At 43.9% G+C, this 16,073-nt stretch overlaps 1 protein-coding gene across 3 annotated transcripts in view; it reads left to right on the forward strand.

Moving 5' to 3' along the window:
- The window catches only part of wdr91 (WD repeat domain 91), a 108,024-nt gene that overhangs the window by 90,039 nt on the left and 1,912 nt on the right, over positions 1 to 16,073 (forward strand). For all 3 annotated transcript variants that reach the window (XM_060839532.1, XM_060839531.1, XM_060839533.1), the window contains 3 exons: positions 2,139 to 2,247; positions 4,097 to 4,209; positions 5,377 to 5,574. In XM_060839532.1, coding sequence (XP_060695515.1) covers positions 2,139 to 2,247; positions 4,097 to 4,209; positions 5,377 to 5,574 — 420 coding nt within the window. The remainder of the gene's footprint in view (positions 1 to 2,138; positions 2,248 to 4,096; positions 4,210 to 5,376; positions 5,575 to 16,073) is intronic.

The following is a 16,073-nucleotide window of genomic DNA, read 5'->3' on the forward strand; positions in this document are numbered from 1 at the left end:
GAGAGATAGGTATATCTGGATAGTGTGAGAGAGCGAGAGGGATATCAGTACATCCTGACAGAGGGGGAAGAGAGAGAATCTGTACATCCTGACAGAGAGGGAGAGAATTGTATAACCTGATAGTGTGAGAGAGAGAGAATCTGATTATCCTGACAGGGAGAGAGTTCTGCATATCCTGACAGTGTGAGAGAGAGAGAGATCTGTATAACCTGACAGTGTGAGAGAGAGAGATCTGGATATCCTGATAGAGAGAGAAAGAGAGAGGTCTATATATCCTGACAATGAGTGAGAGCGAGAGGGAGATCTGTATATCCTGACTCTGTGAGTGTGTGTGTGTGTGTGTGAGAGAGAGAGAGCGCGAGATCTGTATATCCTGACAGTGTGCGAGAGAGAAGGAGATCTGTATATCCTGACAGTGTGAGAGAGCGAGGTCTGTATATCCTGACACAGTGAGAGAGCGAGGTCTGTATATCCTGACAGTGTGAGAGAGCGAGGTCTGTATATCCTGACAGTGAGAGAGAGCGAGGTCTGTATATCCTGACAGTGAGAGAGAGCGAGGTCTGTATATCCTGACAGTGAGAGAGAGCGAGGTCTGTATATCCTGACAGTGAGAGAGAGCGAGGTCTGTATATCCTGACAGTGAGAGAGAGCGAGGTCTGTATATCCTGACAGTGAGAGAGAGCGAGGTCTGTATATCCTGACAGTGTGAGAGAGCGAGGTCTGTATATCCTGACTGTGTGTGTGTGTGTGTGTGTGTGTGTGTGTGTGTGTGTGTGTGAGAGAAAGAGAGAGAATCTGTATATCCTGACAGAGAGAGAGAGAAAATCTGTATATCCGGTCAGAGAGAGAGAATCTGTATATCCTGACAGGGAGAGACAGATCTCCATATCCTGACTGTGGGTGTGAGAGAGAGAGAGAGAGATCTGTATATAGTGACGGAGAGAGAGCAGGATCTGTATATCCTGACAGTGTGAGGGAGAGAGGGATCTGTATATCCTGACAGTGTGAGAGAGAGAGAGAGCGGGATCTGTGTATCCTAACAGTGTGTGAGAGAAAGAGAGAGAGAGGGAGAGAGAATCTGTACATCCTGACAGAGTGAGAGATTCTGTACATCCTGACAGAGAGAGCAAATGTATGGCAAATGTAGATAGCTAGTGTTCACAAGTACAGAGGCAAGTTGATGAAATTGTTGGAGAGGTGACAATGAAATTAATTGGGGAGGGAAAGAAATGTGAAGTGTCCAATCACGGTCAAAAGAATGTGGAGAGGAAATAAAGTGAAGTATGCAACTCTGGGTCGGGGTACAGTGGTGGTGCAGTGTGGGAGCAAGGGGTCTTGGATGTGCTGGTGCATAAGTCATTGAAGGTAGCAGGGCCAATTGAAATAGTGATTGACAGTGCATACTGTATCAAAGTGTTGTTAATAAGGGCTAAGAAAAGAAGAGCAAGAGGTTATGATGGGCTTGCATGAGCCAATAGTTTGGCCTCAGCTGAAAGAATGCAACTGTTTCTATGCATACTCTTCAAGTAGGATGTTAGGGTTTTGCAGAAAATGCAATAAAGATTGAGGAGAATGATTCCAGAGATGGGGATTTTCAGTGACGTAGGCAGATTAGGAAAGTTGGGGCAATTCTCCTTGAGAAAAGAAAGCTGAGAGGAAAAGGAATCTGATGGAGACATTCTAAATGGTGATTGTGGACAGAGTGGATTTGAAGAAACTGTTCCCACTTGTGAAAGTATTGAGAATGATTGAGTTCAGATTCAAAATAAGCAAAAGAAGCAAACACAGTCTGAGAAAATCTGTTTTGTGCAGTAAATGCTTAAAGTCTGGAATGTGCTCCTGAGAATGTGGTTTCGGCAAATTCAATCGAGGCATTCAAAAGGGAATTGAGTGTTTCTTTTTGAATAGTAATACTCATGCAGCAGAGTGGCACTATGTGATTTTCTCATTCGTTGTTGGTGGGGAGAAAGTTTGCTGAATGGCTTCATTATGTGCGTAGTAGTTCTGAGATTCTGTGCTTGGGAGGCAAAGCGTGCTTGCTGTTGATGGCAAACTGAAGTGGGTGGAAGTTGCAGTGTTTATGGTTTATTGCTGCTGAGTACTTAAAGTTTCCAGTGAGCTGACTTGTTTTTCTGTAGCATCAGTTCTCTCTGGACCCTGAGCCCATTGCTATTAACTGTACAGCTTTCAACCATAATGGAAATCTGCTGGTGACTGGAGCTGCTGATGGCATCATCCGACTCTTTGGTAAGATAAACCTTTCTTTGTATTAGTAGTCAAAAGGTTGCCTTAAGTTTTAATATACAGGCCTGCTTGAATTGAACTTAACATTGAAGATAGCGTAACCCCCTGCTGGTGTCCATTTATTCAGACAAGTTTTGGCCATTGTACCTTGCTGAATAGCTACCTTGCCACCCTCCAGAAAGGGCCACTTCATAGTGCTTTTCTGCATTAAACCTGTCGTCCTCTTTAAGCTATTACATAATCCAAAGCAGTGAGACTGGCTGGAACATTTCAGCTGACTGTAGTTGGTGAATTTAGCACTCAGAAGATTTATGGGGTTCTCATGGTGAGCTGGTAGTGTCCGCCTCTGAGCCAAGAGGATCACGTTCAAGTACCACCTGTCACCAGAGGTGTATAATAACATCCCTGAGCAGGTTGATTAGAAAATACTACTGCAGAATTTGGTGTGGCTCTTCCTCACAAAAGCACTCAACCGTAGAATGAGCTGCTAATGGAGATGGTGGAGGTAGGTACAATTCCAACACTATGACTCGATTGGCCAATGGGGTGAAAGCGATGTGAGTTTGAGTAGTTCGGCGGTTTCTTAAAATAGCTTCTGGCGTATCTGCTCTCAGGTGGAGCAATTCCCCTCCAGCACATCCCAGATGGCATCCTATTTCAAGGACTGCAATACACAACAAGGCTAGAACCCCTCCCCCCACTCCCCCCATTTCCCCCAACCATGTCCTCACATTCCAACCCACTAATTTCAGATACAATGCATTATCCACCACCATTTCCATCACCTCCAATCAGACCTCACCACCAGAGATCTGTTTCCCTCCCCAGCCCTATCTGTGTTCTGCAGAAACCATTCCCGTCATGACTCCTTTGTTAGGTCCATGCTCTTCACTAATCCATCCCTCCAATCCTGGCACCTTGCCACTGCAAGAGGTGTGAAACCTGTGCCCACACTCCAGCCCCCCACCCACCCACCCACCCCACCAAGGCCCCAAAGGATTTTTTCGCATCTGGCAGAGATTTTCCTGCACGTCCAAACACCCCATCTACTGTGTCCTTTGCTCTCTGTGGTCTCCTCTACATTGGGGAGACAGGACGCCAATTCATGGAAAGTTTCAGGGAACAAGCCTGGGGCACACGCACCAAATAACCCACTTCAACTCTCCCTCCCACTCCATCAAGGACATGCAAGTCCTCGGCTGCCTCCACCACCAAATCCAAGCCACCTGATGACTGGAGGAAGAACGCCTCATCTTCTGCCTTGGGACCCTTCAACCACACGGCATCAACATCAACTTTACTAGTTTCCTAATCTCCTCTCCCTCAACTCATGCCCAGATCCAACCCTCCAACTTGGCACTGCCCTCTTGAACTGTGCTACATGTCCATCTTCCTTCCCACCTATTCGCTCCACCCTCCCCTCCAACCTATCACCGTCACCCCCCACCTGCATCTACCTATCACCTTGCCAGCTGCTCCACTCCCCCCAATTTATCTCTCACCCACTTTCATCCCACCCCCCCCCCCCCCCAAACAATCCTGATAAAGGGCCTTTGCCCGAAACATCTATTTTCCTGCTGCTCGGATGCTGCCTGACCTGCTGTGCTTTTCCATCTTTTGACTCTGATCTCCAGCATCTGCAATGCTCACTTTCTCCTGGTTTGTACACCTGTCAATCCCAGCGTTGCGTGTCTTTCTAATTAAAGCAATCTTTTGAGAGAGACTTGTAGTGAGTCACCCAACCACTAACTCTCCATTCTCAGAAACCAGAGACTAACTTCTCGCTGTCTTCTTTCATTCCTCCCATTCTGAAGGTCTGCCGAATCAGTGTGCTTTATTTAATGTGTTTCAGACATGCAGCGGTATGACTGCGCCATGAGCTGGAATGCACATTCTGGGGAGGTTTATTCAGTTGAATTCAGCTATGATGAAAACTCAGTTTACAGCATCGGTGAAGATGGAAAGGTAATCGCATACTGTCAGACAGGGAACTTGAATGGTGTGAGTGAACAGTTCAGTCAGAGGAGCAGTAACACTACCTGTACTTCACTGAAGGATGATCCTGCTTCCTCCAGAGTCTTACCTTGGGTTTAATCAGAAATATTCTCCACATTCAGTTTTTCACATTGGAGTGCGTGCAAGAAGCTTCCAGTTAGACTTATTTGGAAGGATATAGTTGAGAGTCTGTTGTAGATGAGGTGCCAAGTCAGAGCAGGACTGATGCACTTAATGGTAAGCTCCTGGTAAGTGTTGCTCAACAACGAGACCTTGGAATGTAGGTCATAGTTCCTTTAAAGTGAAGTTGCAGGTAGAAGGGCAGTGAAGAAGGCACTTGGTATGCTTGTCTTTATTGGTCAGTGCATTGAGTATAGGAGTTGGGAGGTCATGTTGTGGCCACTTGGTTAGGATATTGGCTAGGCCATTTTTGGAATACTGTGCAGTTCTGGTCTCTCTGATATATGAAAAACGTCGTGAAGCTTGTAAGGGTTCAGAAAAGATGTCCAAGGATGTTACCAAGATTGGAGGGTTTCAGTTATAGGGAGAGGCTGAATAGGCTAGGGCTATTTTCTCTGGAGTGTCGGATGCTGAGGGGTGACCTTATCGAGGTTTATAAAATCATGAGGGGCATGGGTAGGGTAAATAGACAAGGTAGTCTTCTCTGGAGTGGGAGAGACCAAACTTAGAGGGCATAGGTTTAAGGTAAAAGGGGAAAGATTTAAAAGGAGCTGAAGGGTCAACGTTTTCATGCAGAGGGTGGTGCGTGTGTGGAATGAGTTGCCAAAGGAAGTGGTTACGAATGGTGCAACTACAACATTTAAAAGGTATATGAATATGAAGGGTTTTGAGGGATAGGGACCAAATGCTGGCAGATGGGACTAGATTTATCTAGGATAGCTGGTCAGCATGGACAAATTGAACCAAAGGGTCTGTTTTGTGTTTGGCATCTTTGACTCTTGTGTCTATTGGTGAGTGGGTGTGCTTGAACATTTGGAGGATAGTTTCATTGATCAAGTCAGAATAAGTTTAAAGTTTGTTGCAGCAAGTTGGTTTGTGTACCCAATTAAGAGATATATAAGTTTTAATTAATCTGATGAGTTTGGCCTTTCATTTTTGATTCTCTTATTGATCCAGTTTATTCAATGGAACATCCATAAGAGTGGAGTCAAGGTTTCTGAATGCGAGATGCAGTCAGATGCTATCGGCCCATTTGTCCTGTCTGGGTACAGTGGGTACAAGCAAGTTCAGGTGCCCCGTGGAAGACTATTTGCATTTGATTCAGAAGGGCACTATGTACTCACTTGTTCCTCCTCCGGTGGAATTATTCACAAGGTAAGGCTCAAACATCTGTATATGTAATGGGAACTTAGTTTACCTACAGATTCTTCTGAAGAATCAGTTGATACTGTGATATGACTTCCTTACTACTTCATCCAGTAGCCATTTGTTCAGGCTTACAAAAAACAGTGCACATGACAGACTGCCCAATATGAAGCATTATAGCTGAGCATTGTTGCCTTAATTAAAATGTGTGCTTTCAACAAAAGTAATAATGTAGCTATCAGGACTTGGATTTCTGGTTGTATGTTTCTTTGCCCACTCATACCATAAGCACTGACCCTAACTGCAGCCCTAGACTTCATATCCTGCCATCAGTGGCACCTAATCTAGGTGTTACTTTACAATTACCTTAGTATTATGATTCACTCTTGTGGTGAAATTACTCTTGTTCAGTGAACCATACAGAGTGCTGGTTAAAGTCTACCTGGAATACTGTATGCAGTTCTGGGTGCGACATATCAGGAAGGATGTATTGGTCTTGGTGCAGCACCAATTCAGTGCAATAATACCAGGGCCAAAAAGCTTATTATGAGGACAGATTTTGCAAAGTTCTTTCCTTTCAGTTAGGGTGGTCTGGGTATTTAGCATGACAAAATAAGTTGATTAGGAATTATTTTCTCTGCTGGAGAACCCAGAACAAGAGCTCACTCGTTTCCTGCAATGACACTGCATGCTGACGGTTATTTCAGAGATGTGCAACTGAGATTGGTGCATATTTGTCAGGTGAGGAAGTTATGAACTAGGAAACAATGGCAAATTGATCATGACTGATCTATCAGAGCTGATTTATATCTTAATTCTCATCTAATTGAATAGAGAACAGGCTCAAGGGGCTGAGTGACTTACTCATATTTCTCTACTCCAATTGTATGATGCAGTTGCTGTTACTCTTACTGGGCTGAGTTATATACCTCAAAGATGGAATTGAATTCTGACCAATTGGGCTGTGTAGATAGATTATGACGATGCCATTCCCATGATTGAGCAGTGGAGCAGGTTTGGTCAGGATATGGAAGGGAAAGGATGACAGCAAATGAACATGTTAAGCCCAAGTGGATACAATGCCCATCTGAAACTATGGATGTAGAGAGCAGGTGAATAGGCAGTAAATGCTCAGCAAAGAGCAGTGAAAGCATTATTTTATAAACATGCTCTAAAATTATAAGATTCTTGGGTGCCATTAGGTTAAAGTTTGTGCATGCTGTAATACATGTATAAATATTTCAATGGGGAGTAAAATTTATTGCTTAATCAGGCTGTTCCTTGCCCCAGAACACACCTCACGTACGTGTAGCTCATTTGCAGGTTCCACCATCTGAGCCTTGTGTTTTAAAATACCACATTATAAAAGATCTTGAAGTAAGGGAGCACTTAGGAGGCAGCAATCATAATGTGGTAGAGTTCAGTCTGCAGTTTGAAGGAGAGAAGGCAAAATTGGATGTAAAGGTGTTACAGTTGAATAAAGGTAATTACGGGAGAGGAGGAACTGACAAAAATTGACCTGAAGCAGAGTCTTGTGGGGAAGACAGAGCAACAATGGTAGGCGTTTCTGGGTGTAATTGAGGATACAGTACAGAGGTTCATCCCCAAGAAAAGAAAGATTACCCGGGGGGAAGATTAGACAGCCATGGCTGACAAAGGAAATCAGGAGATATATCAAAGAAAAAGACAGAGCCTATAAAGTGGCCAAGTGCACTGGGAAATCAGAAGATTGGGAAGGCTACAAAAACAAACAGAGGATGACAAAGGGAGAAATAAGGGCAGAGAGGATCATATATGAAGGTAGGCTAGCCAGTAATATTAGAAATGATAGTAAAAGTTTTTTTCAATATATAAGGAACAAACAAGAGGCAAACATAGACAGTGGGCCACTCCAAATTGCTGCTGGAAGACTAGTGATGGGAGATCAGGAAATAGCTGAAGAACTTAATAAGTACTTTGCATCAGTCTTCACAGTGGAAGACATGAATAATATCCCAACAATTAAGGAAAGTTGGGGGGGAGAATTGAGTATGACGGCCATTACAAAAGAGGAAGTGCTATAGAAAAGCTAAAAGGTCTAAAAACTGATAAATCTCCTAGCCCCGATGGGCTACATTCTAGAGTTCTGAGGGAGGTGGCTGAGGAAATAGCGGAGGCATTGGTTGCGATCTTTGAAAAGTCACTGGAATTGGGGAAAGTCCCAGATGATCGGAAAATCACTGTTGTATCCCCCTTGTTCAAGAAAGGATCAAGAAATAAGATGGAAAATTATAGGCAGACTAGCCTAACCTCGGTTGTTGGTAAAATTCTCGAATCCATCGTTAAGGATGAGATATCTAAATTCTTGGAAGTGCAGGGTCGGATTAGAAAAAGTCAGCGTGGATTTAGTAAGGGGAGGTCGTGCCTGACAAACTTGTTAGAATTTTTTGAAGAGGTAACAAGTAGGTTAGACCAGGGAAACCCAGTGGATGTTATCTACCTAGACTTCCAAAAGGCTTCTGATAATGCAAAGGCTAGAACAAACAGCCCTACCAATCATCAAACCAAAAATCTTGGTTCGCTATGTAGATGACACCTTTGTCATCACAAAACGAAACAAGACAGAAGAGACATTTAACATCATCAACAACACCCTCACAGGCATAAAATTCACCAAGGAGGAAGAAACCGACAACAAACTCGCATTTCTGGACGTCACAGTAGAAAGAAAGGACATGGGAGAATTACAAACCTGCGTATATAGAAAACCGACAAGCACTGACCAAATACTCAACTACACCAGCAACCATCCCAACACACACAAACGAAGCTGTATCAGAACACTATTCCAACGAGCCACCACACACTGCAGCACAGACGAACTTCGAAAAACAGAGGAGAACCACCTATACAATGTATACAAGAAGAACAGATACTCAAAAAATACAGTGCGCAGATTCCTCAAGAACAAACCACGACAAGCAGACCAAACACAGCCAGAAACCCTAACCACCTTACCATATATCAAAGAAGTTTCAGAAATGACAGCCAGACTACTAAGACCCCTCGGAATCCTAGTAGCACACAAACCCACCAACACACTCAAACAAAAGCTAACAAACTTAAAAGACCCAGTACAACCCATGGACAAAACCAACGTCATCTATAAAATTCCATGCAAGGACTGCCACAAACACTACGTAGGACAAACAGGAAGAAAGTTAGCCACCAGGATACACGAACACCAGCTAGCCACAAAAAGACATGACCCTCTCTCCCTTGTAGCCCAACACACGGATGAAAAAAACCCACTATTTAGATGGGGACAACACATCTATCCTGGGACAGGCTAAGCAAAGACATGCCAGAGAATTCCTAGAGGCCTGGCACTCCAACCACAACGCCATAAACAAGCACATAGATCTAGATACCATCTATCAACCCCTCAGAAAATGAACAGGAAATGACATCACCACAAACCCTAGGAACCCCATCCAGGAGAAAGACATAAATAGAAAGCAGGAGACAACAGCTTCGCTTCACTTGGAGGTCGCCACTGATGATGTTATCTAGCCAGGTAATGAAACGTCTGGATAGCAAACCTACAGCTCAGCGAGCAAACCTACACCCTAGGCTTCTGATAAGGTGCCCCACAGGAGGCTGCTGAGTAAAGTGAGGGCTCATGGTGTTCGAGGTGAGCTACTAATATGGAGTGGCTATCTGACAGAAGGCAGAGAGTTGGGATAAAAAGGTCTTTTTTGGAATGGCAGGCAGTGACAAGTGGTGTCCCATAGGGTTCAGTGTTGGGGCTGCAGCTGTTCACTTAATGCGATTAGATTAGATTCCCTACAGTGTGGAAACAGGCCCTTCGGCCCAACAAGTCCACACTGACCGTCCGAAGAGTAACCTGCCCAGACCCATTTCCTTCTGACTAATGCACCAAGCACTATGGGCAATTTAGCATGGCCAATCCACCTAACCTGCACATCTTTGGACTGTGGGAGGAAACTGGAGCACGCAGGGAAAACCACACAGACACAGGGAGAATGTGCAAACTCCACACACTGGAATCGAACCTGGGATCCTGATGCTGTGAGGCAAGCAGTGCTAACCACTGAGCCACCATGCCGCCTCATGATCTGGATGAAGGGACTGGAGGCATTGTGGCAAAGTTCGGCGAGGATACAAATTAGGCAGATAGGCAGGTAGTACTGAGGTGGTGAGAAGGCTGCAGAAAGATTTAGACGGTTTAGGAGAATGGTTCAAGAAATGGCTGATTAAATCAACAAATGCGAGATCTTACACTTTGGGAAAAAGAATACAGACTTGGACTATTTCCTAAACAGTGAGAAAATTCAAAGTACAAAGAGATCTGGGAATGCTAGTCCAGGGTTCTCTAAAGGTTAACTGGCAGATTGAGTCTGAGATTAAGAAAGCAAATGTTTTGTTGTAATTTCTCTCAAGAAGGTTGGAATATATAAGCAGCGATGTGCTTCTGAGATTTTTAAAAAGCTCTAGTTAGGCCCCATTTAGAATACTGTGACCAATTTTGGGCCCTAGACCTCAGGAACAACACGTGTCCAGCAGAGATTCACAGTGATGATCCCTGTTATGGTAGGCTGAGGATCCTGGGATTGTATTCATTTAGAGTTTAGATGGTATGGGGAGATTTAATAGAAACTTATAAGATGGATAGAAAGAGTAAACGCTGGGAAGTATTCTCCTCGAGAAGGGGAGACTGGGACTCATGGGCACAGCCTTACAATTAGAGGGGATCAATTTAGAACAGAAATGAGGATAGTTCTTCAGCCAGAGAGTAGTGGGCCTGTGGAATTCATTGCCAAGGAGTGCAGTGGAGGCCAGAACATTAAATGTTTTGAAGACAGAGATTGATAAATTCTTGATCTTGCAAGGAATTAAGGGCTACCTGGAGAGTGCAGGTAAGTGGTGTTAAAATGCCCATCCGCCATGATTAAATGGCAGAGTAAACTCGATGAGCCAAATGGCCTTCCTTCCACTCCTGTCTTACGGTCTTACATTCTTTGGATTTAGCCTCTGCATCATGACTCTCTGCAACATGGCATATGGTGACAGTGTGATGGCGTGCAAGTGCACAGTGCTATGCAACATATATTGACCATGTGATCAGTCATACCACTATGTGGCACTGCACATGACCCATCATATTGTCTGCCACATAGCATATGGTTACAGAGTGGTGGTGTCCACTGAGAGTAGCAGGGACAGAGTACTTGATATGGGGTCTTTAACTTTCCAAATATTGACTGGAAATACTAAAGTTCAAGTATGTTAGATGGGTCAGGTTTTGACCAATGTGTGCAGGATGGTTTCCTGACATAGTATGTAGACAAGCCAACAAAGGGGCAAAGCTGCATTGGATTTGGTACTGGGTAATGAACCTGGCCGGGTTTTAGGTTTGGAGGTAGGTGAGTACTTTGGTGATCGTGACCACAGTTCGGTTATGTTTACTTTAACAATGGAAAGGGAAAGAGGGAACACAGGGAAAGAGTTATTACTGGGGGAAAGGCAATTATGATGCAATTTGGCAAGATTTAGGATGCACAGGATGGGGAAGGAAACTGTAGGGGATGGGCACAATTGAAATGTGGAGCCTCTTAAATGAACAGCTACTGCGTTGATAAGTCCTTGATAAGTATTTACTGGTCAGGCCAGGAGGATGTTGTCAAGCGAGGGAGCCGTGGTTTACTAAAGAAGTTGAATCTCTTGTCAAGAAAAAGGCTAATGTTACGATGGGACATGAAGGCTCAGTTAGGGCATTTGAGAGTTATAAGTTAGCCAGAAAAGACCTAAAGAGAGAGCTAAGAAGATCCAGGAGGGGACATGAGAAGTTATTGGCAGAAAGGAAAGCCTTTAAGGTTTTCGAAAAGAATACCAGGAATAAAAGAATGATGAGTAAGATTAGGGCCAATCAAGCATGGTAATGGGAAGTTGTGCATGCTGTTTTTCCTCAGTATTCACACTGGGAAAAGACAATGTGGTCGAGGAGAATACTGAGATACAGGCTACTAGACTAGGCAGTATTGAGGTTCACAAGGAGGAGCTGTTAGCAATTCTGGAGGGTGGAAAATAGGTAAGCCCCCTGGGCCAGATGGGATTTATCCTAGGATTCTCTGGGAAGCCAGGAGGAAATTGCCGAGCCTTTGGTTTTGATCTTTACGTCGTCATTCCCTACAGGAATATTGCTAGAAGATAGGAACAGAGCAAATGTCCCCTTGTTCAAGAAGGGGAGTAGAGACAACTCTGGAAATTATAGACCTATGAGCTTTGGTTGTGGGTAAAGTGTTGGAAAGGGTTATAACAGACAGGATTTATAATCATCTGGAGAGGAATAAGTTGATTAGGGACAGTCACCTCGGTTTTGTGAAGGGTCGTGCCTCACAAACCTTACAGTTCTTTGAGATGGTGACGAAACAGGTGGATGAAAGTAAGTGGTTGATATGGTGTATATGGATTTCAGTAAGGTGTTTGAAAAGGTTCCCCAGGGTAGGTGATTTAGCAGATTGGATCAGAAATTATCTAGCTGAAAGAAGGTAGAGGCTGGTGATTGGTGGGAAATTTTCAACCTGGAGTTCAGTTACTAGCAGTGTACCTCAAGGATCTGTTTTGGGACCACTGCTGTTTGTCATTTTTATAAATGACAGAGATGAGGGCATTGAAGGATATATTAGTAAATTTGTAGATGCCACTAAGGTCAGTGGAGTTGTGGATAGTGCTGAAGGATGTTGCAGGTTACAGAGGGTAAAAAATGAGGTCTGCAGATGCTGTGGAGATCACAGCTGAAAATGTGTTGCTGGTTAAAGCACAGCAGGTCAGGCAGCATCCAAGGAACAGGAAATTCGACGTTTCTGGCATAAGCCCTTCATCAGGAATGAAGGGCTTATGCCCGAAACGTCGAATTTCCTGTTCCTTGGATGCTGCCTGACCTGCTGTGCTTTAACCAGCAACACATTTTCAGCAGGTTAGAGGGACATAGATGAGCTGCAGAGCTGGGTTGAGAAGTGGCAAATGGAGTTTAATATAGAAAAGTGTGATGTGATTCACTTTAGAAGGACTAATAGGAATAAAATACAGGTCTTTCGGCCCTTAATATTGCACCAACCTGCAAAATTAATCTGATGCCCATCTAACCTATACTGTTCCATTATCCATATGTATGTCCAATGCCCCTTTAATTGCCCTTAACGTCGGCAAGTCTACTACTGTTACAGACAGGCCGTTCCACCCCCTACTACTCTGAGTAAAGAAACTACCACTAATATCTGTCCTAAGTCTATCACCCCTCAATTTAAAGCTATGTCCCCTCGTGTTAGCCTTCTTTATCTGAGGAAAAAGGCTCTCCCTTCCCACCCTATCTAACTGTCTGATTATCTTATACGTCTCAATTAAGTTACCTCTCAGTTATTCTCTCCTTATTCTCAGTTCCCTCAGCTTTTCCTCGTGAGATCTTCCTTCCATACCAGGCAACATTTTAGTAAAGCTCCTCTGAACCCTTTGCAAAGCTTCCACATTCTGCCTATAATGCGGTGACCAAAATTCATGCAATACTCCAGGTACGGCCTTACAGCTGAAGCATGACCTCATGGCTCCGAAACTCAATCCCTCTACCAATAAATGCCAACACACCATATGCCTTCTTAACAACTCCTGGGTGGCAACTTTTAGGGGTTTATGCATCTGTACACCGAGATCTCTGTTCATCTACACTGTCAAGAATTTTACTATTAGCCCAGTACTCTGCATTCCTGTTACTACTTCTGAAGTGAATGACCTCATTTTTTCGTATTAAACTCCATTTGCAACTTCTCAACCCAACTCTGCGTTTTATCTATGTCCCTCTGTTACCCACAACACCCTTCAGTGCGATCCATGACTCTGCCTACCTAAGTGTGATCTGCAAATTTTCTAAACCATCCTTCTACACCCACCTCCAGATCATTTATAAAACTGACAAACAGCAGTGGCCCTAAATTGGATTCTAGTGGCACACCACTGGTAATTGAGCTCCAGGATGAATATTTCCCATCAACCACCACCCTCTGTCTTCTTTCAGCTCGCCAATTTCTGATCCAAATGTTACATCACCTTCAATCCCGAAACTCCTTATTTTGTGCAATAACATAGCATGGGGAACCTTATCAAATGCCTTACTTCAACCACGTCACCTTCATCCACCTGCTTGGTCACCTTCTCAAAGAACTCAATAAGGTTAGTGAGGTACGACCTATCCTTTACAGAACCGTTTTAACTATCACCAATCAAATTATACCTTTCCAGATGATTATAAATCCTATCTCTTATAACCTTTGCCAACATCTTACCACAACCGAAGTAAGGTTCACTGGCCTATAATTACCAGGCTTGTCCCGACTCTCCTTAAACAAGGGAACAACGTTTGCGATCCTCCAGTCTTCTGGCATTATTCCTGTCGACAATGATGACATAAAGATCAAAGCTAAAAGCTCTGCAATCTCCTCCCTAGCTTCCCAGAGAATCCGAGGATAAATCCCATCTGGTCCCGGAGTCTTATCTCTTTTCAGATCTTCCAAAATTGCTAAAACCTCCTCTTTGTCATCCTCAATCCCATCTAATCTTGCAGTCTGTATCTCCGTATTCTCACTAACACTACCCTTTTACAATGTGAATGCTGATGAAAAGTATCCATTTAAGTGTTTTCCCTATGTCCTCAGATTCCCCACACAACTTTTCACTACTATCTTTGATCAGCAACTAATCTTACTCTAGTCATTCTTTTATTCCTGATGTAACTATAGAAAGTCTTAAGGTTGTCCTTGATCCTGTCTGCCAACTTCTCATATCCCCTCCTGGCGCTTCTTAGATATTTTCTGGCTAACTTATAACTCTCAAGACCCCTAACTGAGCCTTCACGCCTCATCCTCACTTTAGCCTTCCTCTTCCTAGAGCTTCAACTTCTTTAGTAAACCATGGCTCCCTCTCTCGACAACTACCTCCCTGCCTGATTGGTATATACTTATCAAGGACCCATAGTAGCTGTTCCTTGAATAAGCTCCACATTTCAATTGTATCCATCCCCTGCAGTTTCCCTCCCCATCCTATGCATCCTAAATCTTGCCTAATCGCATCATAATTGCCTTTCCTCCAGTTATACCTCTTTCCCTGCCCATTGCTATTGTAAACATAACCGAATTATGGTCACTATCTCCAAAGTGCTCCCCTACGTCCAAATCTGGCCAGGTTCATTCCCCAGTTCCAAATCCAATATGGCACCGCCCGTTGTTGGCCTGCCTACATACTATGTCAGTATGTAGTCTGTAAGAGTACCGTGCTATTAGTAAGATTCCTGATAGTGTAAATGAGCAAAGAGATCTCAATGTCCATGAACATAGATCCTTGAAAGTTGCCAACCAGGTTGATAGGATTGTTCAGAAGGCATATGGTGTGTTAGCTTTTATTGGTAGAGGGGTTGAGTTTCGGAGCCACAAGGTCATGTTGCAGCTGTACAAAACTCTGGTGCGGCTGCACTTGGAGTATTGCATACAGTTCTGGTCACTGCATTATTGGAAGGATGTGGAACCTTTGGAAACAGTTCAGAGGAAATTTGCTAGGATGTTGCCTGTATCGTGTCTTATGACACAAGGCTGAGGGACTTGGGGCTGTTTTTGTTAGAGAGCAGAAGGTTGAGAGGTGACTTAATTGAGACATGTATGATAATCAGAGGGTTAGATAGGGTGGACAGTGAGAGCCTTTTTCCTCGGATAGTGATGGCCAGCATGAGGGGACATGGCTTTAAATTGAGGGGTGATAGATATCAGAGGTAGTTTATTTACTCAGAGTTGTAGGGACGTGGAATGTACTGCCTGCAACAGTAGTAGACTCGCCAAGTTTAAGTGCATTTAGATGGTCATTGGATTAACATATGGATGAAAATGGAATAGTGTAGTATAGATGGGCTTCAGATTGGTTCAACAGGTCGGTGGAACATCGGGAGCTGAAGGGCCTGTACTGCGCTGTAATGTTCTATGTTCTGTGACACTGCCACACCGCAAATGGTGATAGTGTTGTGTCCGTGGCCATACTGTGCATGGCACAACAACCTGAGAATGGGGTATTTACATTTGTTTCCTCAAAAAGCCAGCAATAGGAGTACAAAACTATATATATTGTGATGATATATATCACAGAGCCCCTGTATGAGATTCACTAAGCAGTTTGTCTATGGGAATCAATGGATATGGGGAGAAAGCAGGAACAGGCTACTGAGTTGGATGATCAGCCATAATCAATGAATGGCAGAGCAGACTCAATATCTACTTCTCCTCTTCCTATTCTTATAAACTATTTCACATTTTTCATAATTCTCGCTCCTTTTCTACTCCAACATCTCCATATTTGGGCACATTGGACAAATCGAGATGGTGGGAAGTGCGGAGAGGAGGAATGGGTGAGTTAGAAATAGCTGAGTGGAAGGGGAGGCATGAGCGAATCAATGCGAGGATGAGTACAGATGA

This window comes from Hemiscyllium ocellatum, chromosome 19, assembly GCF_020745735.1.
Source record: "Hemiscyllium ocellatum isolate sHemOce1 chromosome 19, sHemOce1.pat.X.cur, whole genome shotgun sequence".
Classification (NCBI taxonomy): domain Eukaryota; kingdom Metazoa; phylum Chordata; class Chondrichthyes; order Orectolobiformes; family Hemiscylliidae; genus Hemiscyllium; species Hemiscyllium ocellatum.